This window comes from Schistocerca americana, chromosome 1, assembly GCF_021461395.2.
Source record: "Schistocerca americana isolate TAMUIC-IGC-003095 chromosome 1, iqSchAmer2.1, whole genome shotgun sequence".
Taxonomy (NCBI): domain Eukaryota; kingdom Metazoa; phylum Arthropoda; class Insecta; order Orthoptera; family Acrididae; genus Schistocerca; species Schistocerca americana.
This window is the reverse complement of record NC_060119.1, coordinates 787,739,266-787,758,795: the sequence shown is the minus strand read 5'-3', so window position 1 is coordinate 787,758,795 and position 19,530 is coordinate 787,739,266. Positions and strand designations below refer to the sequence as shown.

Here is a 19,530-nt window from a genome sequence, read left to right as displayed (position 1 = left end):
GCTTTTGTTGATCCTTTCAAGACACTGTCCATTCCATTCAACTGCTCTTCCAAGTCCTTTGCTGTCTCTGACAGAATTACAATGTCATCGGCGAACCTCAAAGTTTTTATTTCTTCTCCATGAATTTTAATACCTACTCCAAATTTTTCTTTTGTTTCCTTTACTGCTTGTTCAATATACAGATTGAACAGCATCGGGGAGAGGCTACAACCCTGTCTTAATCCCTTCCCAACCACTGCTTCCCTTTCATGTCCCTCGACTCTTATAACTGCCATCTGGTTTCTGTACAAATTGTAAATAGCCTTTCGCTCCCTGTATTTTACCCCTGCCACCTTTAGAATTTGAAAGAGAGTATTCCAGTCAACATTGTCAAAAGCTTTCTCTAAGTCTACAAATGCTAGAAACGTAGGTTTGCCTTTCCTTAATCTTTCTTCTAAGATTAGTCGTAAGGTGAGTATTGCCTCACGTGTTACAGTGTTTCTACGGAATCCAAACTGATCTTCCCCGAGGGCGGCTTCTACTAGTTTTTCCATTCGTCTGTAAAGAATTCGTGTTAGTATTTTGCAGCTGTGACTTATTAAACTGATAGTTCGGAGAGCTAGGTACCCACAGGTTTTTTAAACAGCCATGGTGTACTTATAGTCAAGTCACATCATTCATCATCAAGATAAAACCGGTAGTGCAATGAAAGTGGTTGGTTATGATTAAACTGACTGGGATCATGCAGTATCTATAAGTGATGGGAAGTGTGATAAACCTGTGGATTAACCTGTAAATACTCAGCTCTCATTGAGATATAGTACTTTATGATAGTATACATCTCTTTTAAAACCACTGTAATCCTGTAATGATTTCATTTCTTGTACATATCACCTGAAGATGCATGATGTGAAACCAGTAGTGACTTTTTCATAAAAGTATTTTAACAGCAAGTGTGGAAGATTTTATTCATCAGATAGATGACAGGGGTGAAGTACACCTGCAGAGATGTTTATGAGCAAACAGACGTGCAACTGTTGAGCAATTAACCACACAGATGAACCAAGGGGCTACCAATAGTGTTTCCTCAATGACTGTTCAGTGAATGTTGCTACATATGGGACTTCACAATAGGCACCTGATTCATGCACCCATGTTGACTCCTGTTCATCAGGAACAAAAGGTGGGATTTGCATGCCTGTACCACAACTGGACGTCCACTGAGTGGCAAGAGGTGGTCTTTTCAGATGAATCATGTTTTGTGCTCCATTGGACCAATGACCATTGTCATGTAAGGCATGAAATGTCTGAAATCAAACACCCTACAGCAGTCATCAGAAGGTTTAATATGTAGAGAATGTTTTCGTGGCATTTACTGTGTGACCTTGTCATTCTGGAAGATGCAATGGATCAACACAAGTATGCAACTGTCCTTGGGGACCATATCCAAACCTACATTCAGTTGGTTTTTCGTCAGCATGAAGGCATCTACCAGCAGTGCAGTGCAATGCAACACACAGCACACAGTATACATGCATGGTTCAAAGAGAACCAGGATGAGTTTACCATACTCCTCACCCACTAAAGTCCTTGGATTTCAACCCAATGGAGAACTTGTGAGACCACATTGATCAGGTTCTTCTTACCATGGATCCTCAACTGAGAAACTTAGCACCACTGGCCACAGCACTGGAGTTAGCATGAGTCCACGTCCCTGTTGGTAACTTCCAGAACCTCAATGATTCCCTTCCAGTGTGTCTTATAGTGGTCCCCACTACAAAGGTGGTTATTTAGGCTTTTGATAGGTGGTCACATTTACGTGACTAGATATTATGGCAACCTGATTAATAGTGTGTTAGCCTAGCTTTGGAAAGTAATAAAACAATTATTCTGGGTGACATGGACTCGGCAAGTCATTTGACAGTGTCTGAAGGCATTTGGTACCAGAAACCTACTACTAGTTGTTTCTCTTAATTAAGGGCTGGTGGTAAGTTGTCATTAAGCTGGTGTCCCTTAGCTTCCCACACAGCTTGCATTGAGATCAGAACAGGTGAATTTCATAATCAAGATGTCAATGTGAGATTACTATCATTCTTGTCAAACAACTGTAGAGTGATTTTGACCTTGTGACATGGATAGGTATACTGTTGGAAGATGCAATCACCATTGGGAAAGAAATCAATCATGAAAGGCAGATCTGCTACAGATTCCCATCTATCCTGCTTTTTGAGTGGGCAAGCTTCTGTCTGATGCCCATGTTCTGTTTTATATGGCGGGCAGGCCTCCGAGCTCTACATTATGTGATGAGGCTTAGATGTCATAAACCTTGTCACCTACATGTACGAGGCATGTTTTTTAAGTATGTACCATTTTGAAATTTAAAAAGAGATGTGCTAAGATATCTCAATAATTTTATTTTTACATGAAAGCCTGTACCTTAATCTACTTTTCTACATAATCTCCATTAATATTGAAGCACTTGTCATAATGTACCAGTTTTTGAATATCCTCCTCATAGAAGTCTGCCACCTGACTCGTTAACCACTGCATCACCACTGTTTTGACTTCGACATCGTCCTGAAGACGCTGACTGCCCAGGTGTTTCTTCAAGTGCAGGAACAGATGGTAGTCACTGGGTGCAAGATCGTGGCTGTACAGAGGATGATCTAGAGTTTCCCATCAAAAAGATGTGATGAGATCTTTGGTCTTATCCACTACATGCGGACGGGCATTGTCTTGCAGCAAAATGATGCCCTTGCTCAACTTGCCGCGCCTTTTGTTCTGAAATGAACGGTGCAGATTGTGCAATGTCTTACAGTAAGCTGCTGCATTGATTGTCTCATTACGAGGCAGAAATTCCACAAGCAGTACTCCTTTTCTGTCCCAAAAAACTGTGCACATGATTTTCTGGGCAGGAATAGTTTGCTTAAACTTCACTTTCCTGGGTGAATCAGAATGCTGCCATTCCATGGACTGTTGCTTTGATTCTGGTGTGACATAGGCCACCCATGTTTCATTGCCCAAAACAATTTGGCTTAAGAAATAATCACCGTTGTGGTACTGCTCAAGGAAAGTCAATGCACTGTCTAAATGTTTGGTTTTGTGCACGTCAATGAACATTTTTGGTGCCCAATATGCCCACAATTTTCTGTAATTCAAGTGCTCGGCCACAATGCCATACAAAACACCATGTGAAACATTAGGAAAGTCATCCTGCAAGGAGGAAATCGTAAAGCATCTGTTTTCTCTCACCTTATTGTCCACTTCCTGCACCAAACTTTCATTAAAGACTGAAGGAGGCCCACTCTGTTGTTCATCATGCACATTTGTGTGGCCATCTTTAAATGCTCTCACCCACTTTCTTACCACTCCATCACTCATAATGTTTTCTCCGTAAACTACACAGATCTCACAATGAATATCGGTCACTTTTAGGCCTTTAGCACTAAGAAATCTAATAACAGCCCTTACTTCACAGTCGGCGGGATTCACGATTATCAAAGGCACCTTAAACACTCAGTACACAATGAACACAAGGAAGGATCAGACTGTAATGGTGTCAGTGCATAGACAACAGATGTAGGTACCCAGTGTGCATGCGCAGACCACTGACCACAGCACTGCAGTCGCGGTGTGGCAAAATGGTACTTACTTAAAAAACATGCCTTTTAGTTTCACGTTCCTTAACCAATTTCCATAGATGATCAAGACAGTAGCACAGGAATGACTGACCAGATTTGCCATTTATGAAATACTCATTCTCAGATGCTTGAGCATAACACTCAGCCTTTTGTCAAAGTCACCCACTTCATATCAGTGGATTTCCCCATTTGCATTCACTAGAATGATTCACCAGTCGTCTCTGCTCCACTTACTAACTTTGCTTGCTGCATCATGTGCTGGCAGTGTCACCAGACAGCATTCAGTCTCAAAGTGAGCAATTGTCATAATGCATTGCCAGTTCAGGCTTTTCAGCATTCCCTGATACTCTCCATGAGCCAAATCAATATGTGACCATTCATGTGGCACTTATTCAGATTTTTTGTACACAATTCCCTTTGTAAATTGACCGCACTTTCCTAGCATCCTACTAATGAACTGAAGCCTGCCACCTTCTTTATCTATGATTGAGCCAATTGCAAGACAGATTGGATCATTCAGACACATTCATTGTCTTTTTAATAGCAAAGCCACAATGCAACACTCCCCTCCAAACACAGAGGTGTCATGGTACCCGTCCCACCCTTCCCTGCTTCATATGTAGAATAGATTCTAACCTAAAATACCATAACCTAGCCTCCTTGAGCCTGCCAAAGTCTAATGGGGATGGGACACACTGTAACCAAATTGTTGGCCAATGTTATCAGGTGACAGCATCCAATTACCATTGTTGGTGCCACTGTGAATGCAGCCAAAGATTCTACAGCAGATGAATGTCAAAGATATTGGACCATAGCTTTGTGTATCAGTCATGATACCCTTCATCTGAATGGAAGTGACTTTTACCATCGTCTAATCACTGGGCACAGTTCTTTCTCTTCCTATGGTATATTAGAGTTAAAAGAGGGCACCTTTATACATAAATTCTGTATAGAATCTGATAGGAATTCCTATCAGCCCCTGGAGCTTTGTTCAATTTTAGTGATTTCAACTGTTTTTCAATGCAAATGTCACTAGTATCTATACCGCTATTCTTTGCAGTGTGGAACTTTCATTTGTACAAAAATATGTGAAAATGGAGTTCCACAAGTGGAGTCCTGCCCCAGGACAGGATCATGGTAACAGATAATGTGACCCAATATGAGATAACATTCCCTTTATTACACGAATAATCACAATACAAGACCATGCCTGTACAACAGACTGCCAGAGAACCAGTTACAGCATAGTCCAGTACCAAAGATCACCTGCGTGACACAACAGTCCATAGTCACCAAGGTTAATATGTGACAGTCTGCCCACAGTCCCTTCCCCCCCCCCCCCCCTGCCCCTTTCTCTGGTAGTGCAGAGCACTAGGTGGAGGTGAGGGTTATCATCTGACTATGCTGAAACTTGACACCTGTGCAAAAGGAGAGAAAAAGTGAGGTCAAATTCAATGTGGACATTGGTCGAAGCGGTATTTGTGGCATCTGGGATGTCTATACATGAGAATTGTTCCATTGTCATCAAGCAGAGGTAATATTCCTGAAGGTGTACTGGTGTACACCAAGTCCAACCACAGCAGGACTTATCATACACATCAGCTGTCAGAGCATAGCATACAGGGTCAGCTTTTATGGTGGAAGCAAAAGACCAACTCAATAATGTCTTATAGAATATTTTTCTGGAGTAACTCACCACTTAGACATAAAGTATTGATTGCACAAAAGAGAGCAGTGAGAATAATTAGTGTTGTTCACCCAGGGACGTCATGTAGGCATCTATTCAAGGAGTTAGGTATTTTAACAGAACCATCAGAGCACATGTATTCACTAATGAAATTCATTATAAATAATCCATTTCAATTCACAAAGAACAGTGATGTTCATACATCCAACACTAGAGGAAAGTGACCTTTCTTTTCCATTATTGAAGCTGTCAGTTGCTCAAAAAGGAGTACATTATTCAGCAACAAAAATCTTTGACCATTTTCCCAACAACATAAAGTGTCTGGCAGGTAGCAGATTAAGTTTTAAATCTAATTACACCTCTAAATGTAGTTGCATGTGTAGAACTAAAAATTTCAGTAACATTAATATTAGCACTATTCATGTGTGTACATATATCTTGTAATCTGAGTTTTTCCAGATCATACTGATAAAATAATCATGAAAATTATGTATGGAACATGACATAACTAAACTAAACTAAACCAAGATACAAGAAAGAAGATCATGCATGGAGATTTATATTCACTTTTCCCTTGTTCCCTGAATAAATGGAGGAGGAGTCATTTATGGTGGTATGGTGTACACTCTGCCATTCATTGACCAGTGGCTTTTGAAGTAGAATTCAGAGGTTGCTAAGGATATTTTCTGAGTATTTTTCTACAAGGAATGCATGGTCTCTGATGACTCATCGCAGATTAATAATGTAATTATGATTTATTCAATTTGATACCCCAGTTACCTTTGTTGCTGTAAAAATATTTTTGTGACAGTAAAAAGCCTATAACATACAACAACCAAACATACAACATAAAACATAGCCAAAACATATAGGTGCATAGGCCTGCACTGTGATGTGGTTGCCATCACTGTTGGACCATCTCTGTTTTACATTGTTATGTCGCTGTTCCATTTCATTCACTCACCCCATACTGAGGTGCGTATCAGTCAACTCTTCATCAGAAAGCCTATCCATACTTCTTTGTAGTTTCACTGTTAATGTGCATCTAATACTGCCAGAAAAATAAATTTGAGACAGAACTCCAGAAGGCAAGTTTGAAGGTGAGAGTAAAGTATGCATTGCTGATGCCTACAGCAAGTATCATGAGTAGATGAAAAAAGTTCATTTCTAAACAAGATATTCAATACAGACATAACACAAAGACCACTGGTGTAATAAATTGAACAGAATGCAAGGCCAGTGTGCTAGCCACTGTACCACCTCACTCAGTTGATTTATTCCATAAAAAGCTACCACAAACCAGTGAGGCCTTGGATCAAAATACCCTGAAAATATCCCCAAACAACCTCTGGACTCTTGTAGGTGGTGTTTAGGTCATCCTGTGGATTCCAAAAACCACATAAAAGATGGGCATCACACAGTTGCCACTGACTGTATATTATGGCAGCTTACACTCAGTTATTGTTCAAATACATTCACATATTCATGAAGGTGTTGATTTATAAATTATAGAGCACAGAAATCAGTAATCCTTTTTTTTTGTAAAATTCAGATTTTGGCTAGTGCCCAGCCATTATCAATGCACTATTTTCTAGTATCAATGCATGTCAGTCCCCTGTTGTTCGGGCATCGGTCACAGTTCTTTGAATACAGATAGTAGTATTCAAAGAACTGTGACTGACACCTGAACAACAGGGAACTGACATGCTTTGAGACTAAAAAATAATGCATTGATAATGGCTAGGCAGTAGCTGAAATCTGGATTTGCCAGATAAAACCTGCAAAAAAAAGGATGGCTGATTGCTGCACTGTATAATTTATAAGTCAGATCACAGTTGCTGAGTGCACCTAAGTTCCTAATGGAAGGTAACCTGATGAATGTGTTAATTTCTACTTTTTTACAATGATGCTGTTGCCACATCTTGCATTATGCTACATGACAGTTTGCAGAACTTTGAACTTCATGTTGTTGTATTAAGTACATTTGTGGTCACTCTCATTATAAAACATAAATTGTAAGTTAATTAAATTAAATTTCAATGCTGATTCTGAAATATTAAAGAAATTCATTTTCTGTGAAGGTGAGAATGGCAATGATTACACAATTAATATTCACTGTTTACTCTGTTTGTATTGTAGATATGTAGAGTTGCATACTAGTTCCAAACAAATAAAAATATTGTTTCAGGCATGTACTATGGAGTCAGCATTTGCCTTGTTTCCTTTGCATCTGGTTTGTCAGTTGTGACTCTGAATGTGTATCACCGTGGAGTCAGAGGGACAGGTGTTCCTCAGATAATTAAAAACCTCATCTTGGGAAAACTTGCAAGAGTTGTTTTCCTGCAGTTTGAACCAAGGGACAAACCAACATCTGCAGCATTCAATGTAAGTAACTTAATTCTCAGTCTCTGTCACATGTAAGAGTGTAAATTATTCTGACATAGTAACAAATGTTTTCTTACGTCAGTAAACCACTACATGATACTCCTGGTATTGTAAATCTCAGGAACAGTGATTAAATAAGTAAGATAGTAACATCTGCTCCCAGTATTCAAATATTCGCCAAGTTCTATAACATTTAACTTAAAAACATCAACCCGCCACAAATTGGCCTCATATATTTATTTGAAGACACACCACTGGTTAAAGACTTGGAAAACTTTAACATGATACTATGCTTAGGGTTTCTTCCCTAATCAATCATGTATGGAGCACTGGAAGAATGACTGCTTAAATGTCCCTGTACTTGCTGTCATTGGTTTAATTTTGTCTTCACACAGTCAATGGGAGTGATACAATGGTGCCTGAAGAAGTTAGATTCTACACTTCATACTGGTTCTGTAAATTTTGTAAGTAGACTTTTGCAGGATAATTTGCATCTATCTTGAAAAGTCTGCCAATTTAGTTTTTTTCAATATTCCCATATCATTCTCTATAACCAAAACTAAACTGTGAAAATTCATGCCACCCTTCTTTGTATACATTCAATATCCCCTGTTAGTATTATTTGGTACAGGTCCCACATATGTAAGTAGTATTCTAAGATGGGACATACAAGTGTTTTGTAATCAACCTCTTTTGTAGACTTTCTGCATTTTCCCAGTATCCTGTCAATGAACTGAAGTCTGCCATCTGCCTTACATATGACTGAGTATGTGTAGTCATTCCATTTTGTACTCCTGTAGATTATTACACTCAGTTACTTGTATGAGTTGACTGTTTCTAATTAGATATCACTGATATTGATATCATATATTATTAAATTTTTGCACTTTATGAAGTCCATAATTTTACATTTTTGAACATTCAAAGCATGTTGCTAATCTTTGTACCACTTTAAAATCTTGTAAGGATCTGACTGAATATTTCTGAAACTTTCTCTGTCCCTGCTTCATTAAAGAAACCTGCATCATCTGCAAACAGTCTGGATTTGCTGTTGATATTGTCTGCCAGATCACTAACATACAACATGGACAACAAGGATCACAGCACACTTTCTCTGACTGAACCTGAAGCTACTATGAGGGATGATCAAAAAGTTTCTGTTCAAATACCATACAGACCAGAATCAGAAGCCAATCAAACAAAATCACTGTGAGCATTGAGGCAATCATCCCACCAACACACCAGGTAGATGATACCTGTTTGGTAAAATACTGTGTCCTGCTGCATGAACAAGGAGATAGGTGCCTGCTCCTCATCCTTGTCTGTCAGGAATCATTGATGTTTCAAGGCCTTTCTTAATGGATCAAAGACATGATAAGTGCATGGTGTGAGATCAGGACTATAGGGCAGATGCTAGAGTATCATCCATTTGTCCATAATGGATAAGACACCTCCCAGATTGACTGGCATCTTGTGCTGAATCGCGACCAGCATAGAACTTAGTGCACCTTTTCAGAATGGGTGTTTTTGACAGACATTCTGCTCCATATGTATTTTTCATTCTTTGATGGATGTTTACCAGCATTTGCCCTTCACCAGCCAAGAAAAGGATAGTGGCACATTGGTCCTGTTTGGTCAGAAGCCTAAAAAAATGCATTTACTGATTTTCTTGAACCATGGCATTCAGAATATCATGTGAGAAAGGTATATGTTGAGTTTCACATGATCAGTATTTTCAGCATCCATGTTGGTTGACATGGAATACCTTATTACATTTGAACTCAAATTCTAGGATTCTATAACAGATGGATATCAATGGCACTGGACAGTAGTTTTGTAGATCACATTTATTACCTTTCTTGTAAACAAGTGTCACTTATGCTTTTTTCCAGTCATGGGCACTGGTTTTTGTTAAAGTAATCTTCAGTATATTATGATTAAACAGGGAGCAGATACCACTGCAAATTCTACATAGAATCTAACACATCCAATAGGCTCCTGAAGTTTTGTTTAATTTAACAATTTTACCTCTCCCTCCAAACCAATGGCACTAATATTTGTACCACTCATCTTTGCAGTGATGCAAAAAGTAAACCAGGGCTGTATGTTTGTATGTTGCTTATTAAAGAAAAAGCTGAAAACAAATTTTATCAACAATTATCATTTCAAGAAAAAATTAAACTGGAAATGTTTATGCTGTTACCACACCCAAAAGGTCAGAATCACAAGTTGGCACACAGTTTTAATTTCATCGATAGTATCAAAAGAGCACACACTGCTCCAGGGTGAAATGTTTATTCCATAAACATAAAATGATTCTCCCAGCCAAACAATAAAAAAGCTGTTTAATTGGGGGGGGGGGGGGGTTACAAGAAAAAAAAACATAAATTTTATTTTTTGTATGATGGCTAAAAACATTCTTTGAAGTAGGATGACAAATTAAACCATTGAGCCATCTAGTTTCCAAACTTATTTCATTTGGCTACCACTTTCAGCATTTTACTACACCATCTTCAGACCCCTGACCAACATGTAGGAAGATTCTACTTTAGTTCCGATCAAAACCAGGGACAGCAATACTGGTATTACTAGATTTTTGCTGTAGTGGCAAATGATGGTTGAAGTGATCACTTTAGCAAAAATCACTAATACCAGTATTGCTGGCCCCTGTTTTGATCAGGACCAAAGTAGAATATCCTACAACACATTGGTCAGGGGCCTGAATATGCTGAAACTGGTAGACAAATATAATAAGTTTAGAAACTAGATGGCTGAAAGGTGTTTAATTTGACATCCTGTATTGAACAGCCGAGTCCTGCAACCATCTCTAAAAAGATGGACATACACATTCTTTAAAATCATCTTCAGGCAACCTCCTCTGCTGAGGTTACAGTGGCTACATAGGCTATTACAGGAGGAGGGCATTGTGTTCATTATGAGTAATACGCAATTTTGGTTTACAGTGTTTTGACAAAATGCTTATTGAACTTTATAAAATGAAAATTTTAGATTGTCAACTTTATCTCATAAATCAGAAAGTAAGCAACCTTGGCAAATGCTAAAAGACACTCTACATATTATAAATCATCACTATTACATGTCTTCTTCATGCATTGCAGATATTGGTGCCTCTATTGGTTAGTTAAAGAAATTGTCCAAGTCAAATGCAAACATTTTCAATAACCAACAAAATGAGCCTACGTGATATTCATAATATTAGTACTCATCACAGAAATGCCATAAAAATGTTGTACAACAATCTCCAGAAACAGGTAGAAACATTTACCTGAAAATGAAATTTTAACATTTGAAAACCATCATACGATATTAAAGTGTGGTAGTTCCAATGTGTCAAGTGTTTGACGTGGCTTTCAGTATGCCACTTTCAGTTCATGTAAAGGAACTCTGCATTAGTATTCATCAAAAGATAGTTGTGTTTAGAAAGAGCAAATTACAGCCTCTCGTGTCATATCACAACTTCGTTTCCTATGAGTAAAATGTATTTGATTACTGATTTATGTTACTCTCAATGGAGGCTTTAATGCACATAACATGCTCTCAAGGGAACATTGTCCATTTAACTGCACCTAACAGATCAAGTAGTGCTCCAAAGAAAGCCACATACATGGATACTCAGCAATACAAAATGGATGTTGTTCAGTCAACTGGCCACATCAAACACCAAGACTATTTATAAGAATGGCTTCAGATCACCTATGGAAACTACCTATTCCTAAGTGGAGCCTCTGGTACTGCACGCCGTGGAATTTGAATCTGCGCCAGACTTCATGGACGTCAAAGGCCCCTAGAGGTCTCTGCATTATCGCGCTGTAAGCTGTGGTGGCGTGCGCCTCCTGGCCCGCTTTTAGTGTGAGGGCGCCACAGTGGAACACGTGGTTCCAGCAGCCAATAGTGGTGCCCCCAACAGAGTACTTAAGTGCCTGCCTCTCGCTCAGCCAGCCAGTCTAACAATGCCTACATCTCTTAACATATCGCCTCGCCTTAGACAGCGTATTTACTTTCATGTTTTGTTTAAAAGTGGACGTGGTTGTTTAGTTAGGTTTATTGACTCTGTTGTCTCATTCTTGTTGTTGTCGTAATGTCCTTCATTGATCGTGTCCGTCCCCTCTCCATTGTGTTGTTGTTCATGGGCCGCTCTGCGGGTCCTGCCACGTTTTCCGTTGCTTCAACCCCGCAACTGTTCCAGTCGCCATTACAACATTTTGGTGACGTAAATGGTGGTAGTTATTGGTATGGAGGCAAAGTTGGTCTGTCTGCTGGAGCAACAGCAGCAGCTCATCCAGCAGCAGCAGCTCCAGTTAAGACATCGTACAAAAGTCGCTGCAGTTGCTAACGAACAAAGTCGATGCTCGGGACGCGTTACCCCAACAGCTTCAAAGTCCTCGGGTGTCCGATGCTCTCCCACATCCACCGTCATTTCTACCCTTTAATGACACTAATGAGGACTGGGAAACCTACTTACATCAGCTGAAACAATATTTCACAGCTTTTCAAATCACGGACGACTCCTTGCAGCGGTCGTTGTTTTTGTCTTGGGCCTCCCCGGACACGTTCTTTCTTCTCTGCAAGTTGGCACCATTGTCCGATCCTGTGGCTCTCTCTTTCCAGGAGATCTGCCTTTTGCTGACAAACTATTATTCCAACACTACCATGTGGTCACCTCTCAGCTGGAGTTTCACCGGTACCATAAACAGCCTGGTCAATCGTATCGTTATTGGGTCACTGACTTGCAGGGTCTCAGCAGTCGATGCGATTTTATGTGCACCAATCAGCAGTGTAAGGCTTCATATGTGGACTCCCTGATCCGGGATGTGGTGGTTCAGCTGTCTCCCAATCCTAAGGTCCATACTGCAGCATTGAAACTCGACAACCCCTCCTTGGAAGAGATTCTCCGCATTGCCCACTCCTTTGAAATTGCTCAAGCGACTAACAAGCGCCTTATGGCGCAACCGCAGGTGGCAGGGATCGTGGCCTCATGGCGGGTTCCACCAATGCGACGTCAACGTGGCCCGGCCGACAGACATCAGCGCCGTCGGGACTCCTCGTTGTCCAACATCTCTATGGAATCGGCGCCTTCGGTCGCCCCTCGTCGCCGGTTGTGCGGCCCACTTCCATCTTGCCCACAGTGCTTTACTGCACTTTTATGGGCAGATTGTCCCCACCGCTGGAAAACGTGCATGCTGTGTAACAAGGAGGTCCACATCCGATCAGTTTGTTGTAGTCGCTCAACTCGCTCCAGTCCTGCCCCCCCCTGGGCCTCAAGATAGAGCCCATGCTCTGCAATCAGTCGTCCCACAGGATGACCCATCAGCGCGGAAGCTTTTCCACATGCTCCGCATTTTCACTGAGGATGTCAGTTTTCAGGTCGACACTGGGGCCATTGTCTCCCTGGTTAATAAGGCGACATATACCCGGCTGGGCTCTCCTGTGTTGTTGCCTCCCTCTCGCTGTTTGGTCGCCTACGGAGACAGTTCCATCCCCCTTCATGGGCAGTTCATCATCCAGGCGACGTACAAGCGTAATCCCCTGCTCCTTACCCTCTTTGTCGTCGACCATCCATCGGCTTCGAATATTTTTGGCCTGGATGTGTTTCAACTATTTGGCTTTTCAATTTCCAACGAAGTTAAGGTCGTTTCCATGGCTGTTCCCTTTCAGGACTTGGGCGATCTGTGCTCCACTTTTGCATCTTTGTTTGCACCGGATCTCGGATGTGCTTCCAGCTTTCAGGCACACATCACCCTATGGCTGGATGCACAGCCTCGCTTTTTCCAGTCCCGGCCCCTTCCAGTGGTCTTACGACCAGCGGTCAAGCAGGAACTTGATCGGCTCCAGGCCGCTGGCGTGCTAGCACCTGTAACTTACAGTGGGTGACACCACTGGTGGTCATACGGAAACCCAATGGGTCCCTTCGGCTGTGTGGGGACTTTGGCGCTACAGTCAAAGCTCAGTCCCTTGTTGACACTTACCCCATTCCCCGACAGGAAGACCTTCTTGCCAAGCTTACTGGGGGAGAATATTTTTCCATGATCGACCTGGCTGAGGCATACCACCAGTTGCCTTGGATGCCGAATCTCAGAACATCATGGTTATCAACACTCCTTTCAGATTGTATAAGTACAAGTGCCTTCCCTTTGGTGTCTCTTTGGCACTGGCCATTTTCCAGCGATTCCTGGAGCAGCTTACACAGCCTATCCCTGCCTGCGTGAATTATCTGGATGACATCTTGGTCACCGGGCGTTCCCGCCAGGAACATTTGCAAAACCTTAGCGCCTTATTTCACACTCTGCAATATGCTGGTTTAGGCTGTCAGCCAGAGAAGTGTTATTTTTTTCAACCAGAGGTGGAATATTAGGCCACTGGCTTAGCAAAGATGGCATTCACCCTTCAGGTCGTAATGTTGTGGCCATTGAGGCCCTTCCTCGACCCAAAGACTTATCTGAACTCCAGGTGTTTTTGGGCAAGGTTACTTATTACTTAAAGTTCTTGCCCCATGCTGCTTCCATTGCTCAACCCCTCAATCACTTGCGTCACAAAGGGGTACCTTTTGATTGGACTCCTGCCTGTGACCAGGTTTTTCTCCATTTAAAGATGATGCTGAAGTCTGCCCCTTGCCTTACTCCCTTTTCTCTGGGGCGTCCCTTGGTTGTGGTGGCTGATGCATCAGCATATGGCATTGGGGCCGTCCTTGCGCACCAGGATGCCGAGGGATCCAAACAGCCCATCACTTATGCCTCTAAGATGTTGACCCCAGCACAACGGAACTACTCCCAGATTGAAAAGGAGGCTCTGGTGATCGTGTTCGCTGTGCAAAAATTTCACACCTATCTTTTTGGGGCAAAGTTCACCCTCCTTACGGACCATAAACCCTTGGTTGCAGTTTTTGGACCCCACTCTCACCTTCCAGAGCAGACGGCTCAATGTCTCCAGCACTGGGAACTGTTTTTACGTACTTACGCTTACACCATCTGGTATAAGCTCACTGCCCACCATGTTAATGCGGACGTTTTGTCATGTCTCCCAGCAGGCCCCAATCCTGCCTTTGACCAACAGAAGGTCCTCTGCTTTCACATTGATTCTGCCCGCCAGGATGTGCTGGACAGTCTGCCTCTTATGGCTCCTCACATTGCTGCAGATACCTGCCACAACACTGTCTTGCGGCAGATTCTCACATACGTGGTTCATGCGTGGTGGTCCTATGTTACTCATCAGATGCAGTCAGATTTCAGCCCCTGGCACCACCTGTCCCACAGGCTCTCCATGGTTGATGATGTCCTTCTGTTGGCCATGGAGTCGGCTACCCACTGGGTGGTCATCCCTCCAGAATTGCGGCTTCGGGTGCTCAGTTTGTTACACCGTGGGCACTGGGGTATGTCCCATATGAAAGTTTTGGCTCACAGGCACCTGTATTGGCCCGGCATCAATGGCGATATTGAGCACCTGGTCCATAGGTGCACTGTCTGGGTGTGTCACCAGGCAAGTCCCCCCAGTTGTTTGCATCCTGGCCTGTGCCTCGCCGGCCATGGGATCGCATTCATATCAATTCTGCAGGCCCATTTTTGGTGTCCATGCCTCATCATTGATGCCTACTCCAAATACCTATATGTTGTCCGCATGTCATCCATCACCACAGAGGCTACACTCACAGTCCTGGCCCTGGTTCTCGCCATTGAGGGCCTGCCACACTCATTGGTCTCCGATAATGGTCCCCAATTCAGGGCGTCCTCCTTCCACGACTTCTGTCGGGCCAACAGTATCAAACATATCCGTAGCCCCCCTTTCCACCCTTCGTCCAATGGCGCGGCGGAAAGGCTCGTCTGCTCTTTTAGACACCAGTTGACTAAGGCGGTCGACACATCTCCAACCATGTCGGCCCCCACCCTGTCTTTGAACACCTTTCGCACTATGCCAATTGACGGATGCAGCCCTGCAGAGCTGCTTCATGGGCGACAGCCTTGGACCCTGCTCTACTTGCTGATGCCATCTGCCTCCCACCCCCACTCCCGGCCCTCGCAGTGGTATGCCCCTGACACAGCCGTGTGAGCCCATGAGTATGGGCACAAAGCGGGTTGGACACCCTCCACGGTTGTAGCGGCCCATGGGCTGCGTGTGACATCAGTGCAGACGTCGGGGTTGGAGCACCGCCATCACAATCAGCTCTGCCCTCGTGCTGCCACAGGACTTTTCGCTGCCACCTCTTCCCCTACCTCCTTGAGGTGTGGATGTGATCCTCGAGTCACTGTCCCTGCCCCGGTTGCCGTCTCCCCACGGGCCTGCCGCCAGCCCTCTCTGCCCTGGACTCTGGATCGGCTGTCATGGATACCTCGGGCGTCCCTTCCTCCCTGCCAATTGCAGTTGATGTGCCCAGTTCCTCTTGCCACTGCTGACCACCTTGGCACCATCCAGGTTGTTTCTGCCCCTACGCGCATGTTTCAGGGGGAAGTGATCTGGTTCCGCGCCACGGAATTTGAATCTGCGCCAGACGCCATGGACGTCTTAAGACCCCTAGATGTCTCTGCATTATCAAGCCGTAAGCTGTGGCGGCGTGCACCTCCTGGCCCACTTTTAGTGTGAGGGCGCCACAGTGGAACACATGGTTCCAGCGGCCAACAGCGGTGCCCCGATAGAGTACTTCAGCGCCTGCCTCTCGCTCAGCCAGCCAGTCTAACATTGCGTACGTCTCTTGACATATCGCCTCGCCTTAGACAGCATATTTACTTTCGTGTTTTGTTTACGAGTGGACGTGGTTGTTTAGTTAGGTTTCTTGACTCTGTTGTCTCGTTCTTGTTGTTGTTGTAAGGTCCTTCGTTGATCATGTCCGTCCTCTCCATTGTGTTGTTAATGGGCCGCTCCGCGGGTCCTGCCGCATTTTCCATTGCATCAAACCCGCGACTGTTCCAGTCGCCGTTACGACAGTGCCGTTATCCAATTGAAGTGGTGGGAATGACATAATCCAAAGCCACAAAACGTAAATTTTTCAGGGGAGCATTTTAAAACTTCAAATAAATCCATAAATCATATTTCAACTTTTCGGGTTTGTTGACAAAACTGGTTTATTTCTCTAATGTGTTAATATACATGTTTGCATAGTTATATTGTGTACAAAGTTAAACATTGTTAATAAAAAAATATTTTATCCCTGGGTGATACAACATTGGGCTTTGGCCTGTCTCATACTAATTTTACACAAAGTTTACAAAAATGTGTACATCAATATACAACATAACTTACAATGATAGTCACTACAGTGCTTCACACAATGTAGCCAATATCTATCATCTCTGTTTCATTTTCATCACTTTCTTCCTTTGATTCACTCAGGCTGTTGAAGTAGCCCTTCGAAACATCTGGTATGTATGGCATTAATGACATAACATCTTTGAGTTTTTTTACACAAATTGGAATGGACTTGAAGTATTTCCTTGAGAGCTGGAACGGATTACTCTCCTGATGTGCTCGTTCTTTTTTAATGATCTTTGCAATTCTGAATTCTTCAAATTCAGTGTACTGATACTTCACTTTTAAGTGTGATGGCATTCCTTCATCAAAACTAAAAGCTGCCGCTTCAGAAAATCGGAACTGAGATCCACCATCATGTTTGTGCTTTTTTGCAATATTTATCTGCAGGGGTGTCAGATCTATAAAGTCTGCTTGCTTCATTTTAATGACTGAAAATGGCTTATTCTTGCACGATTCTTTAATGATGGTAACCCAATCATGAGGGGTGTACACAGTGGGGTTTCTGTTCTTAAAGTGCTTCTCAATTCGGCCAAAATCTCGGTCACAGGGCAGTTGAGTGTGTCCGACTTGTGGAAACCAATGTTCAATGGCTTTAAATTTTCCTGAACGCAATAGTGATCTCTCTAGTGCAACAATTGCCCAGTTTTTGCCTTGGCCTCTGCAATTATCACTAATAATGTGAAGAATGTTTGCCTGAGACTTTTGTATTTCTAAGAATTTTATCAGACAGCTTCCTATCTTATCAGATCCACACTTTGCTTCATCTTCACTCCACACAAACATATGTCCCTTTTCAGACCCACAATCATGAATACCAAAATTGTAAGTGCACAACTTCCTCTTATAGAATGCAGGCCCAGATGTAAGCCTTGGTGTTGGAAAGGTTTGTTGTAGATCAAAGGATATTGTAAGATATTCCTTAGGATTCTCCCTAGCTGATATGGAAAGCTGTGTAATCATATTTTGTCCAGCAGATGCTTTGGCATGATGTAGGTCCCTTTCAATTTTTAATCTTCTAATAATATCTTCAGAGTTGGTCAACATGCATTTTTTATTTGAATTTGAAATTCGTCACATACTTGACATGTGTCTGAACGAGGCAATTTAAAACCAATATTAAAATCTTCGTTAAATATATCTCGAAATTTCGAAACTTTTACTTGTGGTGCATTATTTTCTTCACAATATTTCAAATAATGTTCTTGATATAATGAAGAAATGGACATGTCATGGTTGAAGTACACTTTATTGGGGTTCTGTGAGTGGCTGTAGTGACTGGCATACTTAGGTATATTATTTATGAAATTGTGAACTGTCTGAACTGCTTCTTGTGAAATTTTCCTTGATGGGTTCCCTTTTTTCCTGGAAACAAAGAAAAAGAAAAAGTGATTTTAAAGGTAAATGCCCAGGTCAGACAAATTTAGTGAATTTGTGTCTGAATATGATATGTAAAGAAAAACACTGGACAAAAAAGCACAACAGAACAACATTATGGTTTTTCTTGGAAGCGACATTAATGTAATCATTAAATACCTCTTCTGTCTTTTGGAGAAGTGGAATGTCCCTCACACACGTATTTTTGTAAGTTCTTAAGATGTCCTTGATTGTTCTGAAGCCCATGCACACTGAAAAATGCTTCTCTGCATACCAAAATATTATAGCCATTAACCTTAACCTGGTAAGAAAAAGTGACCATTCACCATGAAATTGTGCTTTTCCTTTTCTTTGGGTACCTTAAAAAGTGAAATTTATTAATAAAAATAATAATATTTTGTTTATAAAAAGAGCATGATATATAAATCAATTTCAAATTATCATTAAACATAGTTACCTCCTTTGCACTTGTTGCATCTTAATATTGCTCAGAAGGTAATTATTTTGGCAACTGAAATCACCCATATCCCAAAAAGAATTGAATATCTACTCTACACATTCATGAATTTTGCTCCAACACTTGTTTTTACATTTACATCCAGGACCAAGAATTTTAGCACGAACAATTTGTCCTGTTTTATCAGATATGTACTGTCTGCCATAATTTCTACAACATTTACATTTTCCCCTTTTCCAATTGTTCATATTTCTCTTATTTTTTCTGCCTTTAGGTTCTTTAGCAGGTGATACTTCAGGAGACCTGTCACATTCATCAGCACCCTAAGCCAAATAAAGTATTCAGAATGAGAAAGACCAAAGCCACTTTAACACATATACCAAATATTAATATATTATACAAATAGGCTTATAATATTTAAATTATTACCAATAATGCAGTAATTAATAGGAGAAGTAAAATTTGTTCATGATTCACATGTACATATTTTAATTAGTGAGTATATAACAGTTATAATTATGCAATAATATTTCACTTTGATACAGACCTAAGCCTCAATGTTTTAAATGTTTAAAAAAGTAAGTATTTCAGACTTACCATGTCATTTTCAGATGAAAATTCATCAGAGGGACGATAGCTGCTGCCACTGGACGAAAAATCATCTTCAGAACTACCATTTCTGTATCTGAATCTTCTTTTTAGCTTATGCATGGAAGTAGCCTCTTCTGTGGAAGCACCATTGTACTGTG

The 19,530-nt window shown here is 41.8% G+C and overlaps 1 protein-coding gene across 1 annotated transcript in view; it reads left to right on the top strand.

Annotated features, from left to right (window-relative positions):
- The window catches only part of LOC124545570 (neuronal acetylcholine receptor subunit alpha-7-like), a 581,174-nt gene that overhangs the window by 550,041 nt on the left and 11,603 nt on the right, over positions 1–19,530 (top strand). Inside the window, exon 6 of the mRNA XM_047124520.1 lies at positions 7,496–7,692. Coding sequence (XP_046980476.1) covers positions 7,496–7,692 — 197 coding nt within the window. The remainder of the gene's footprint in view (positions 1–7,495; positions 7,693–19,530) is intronic.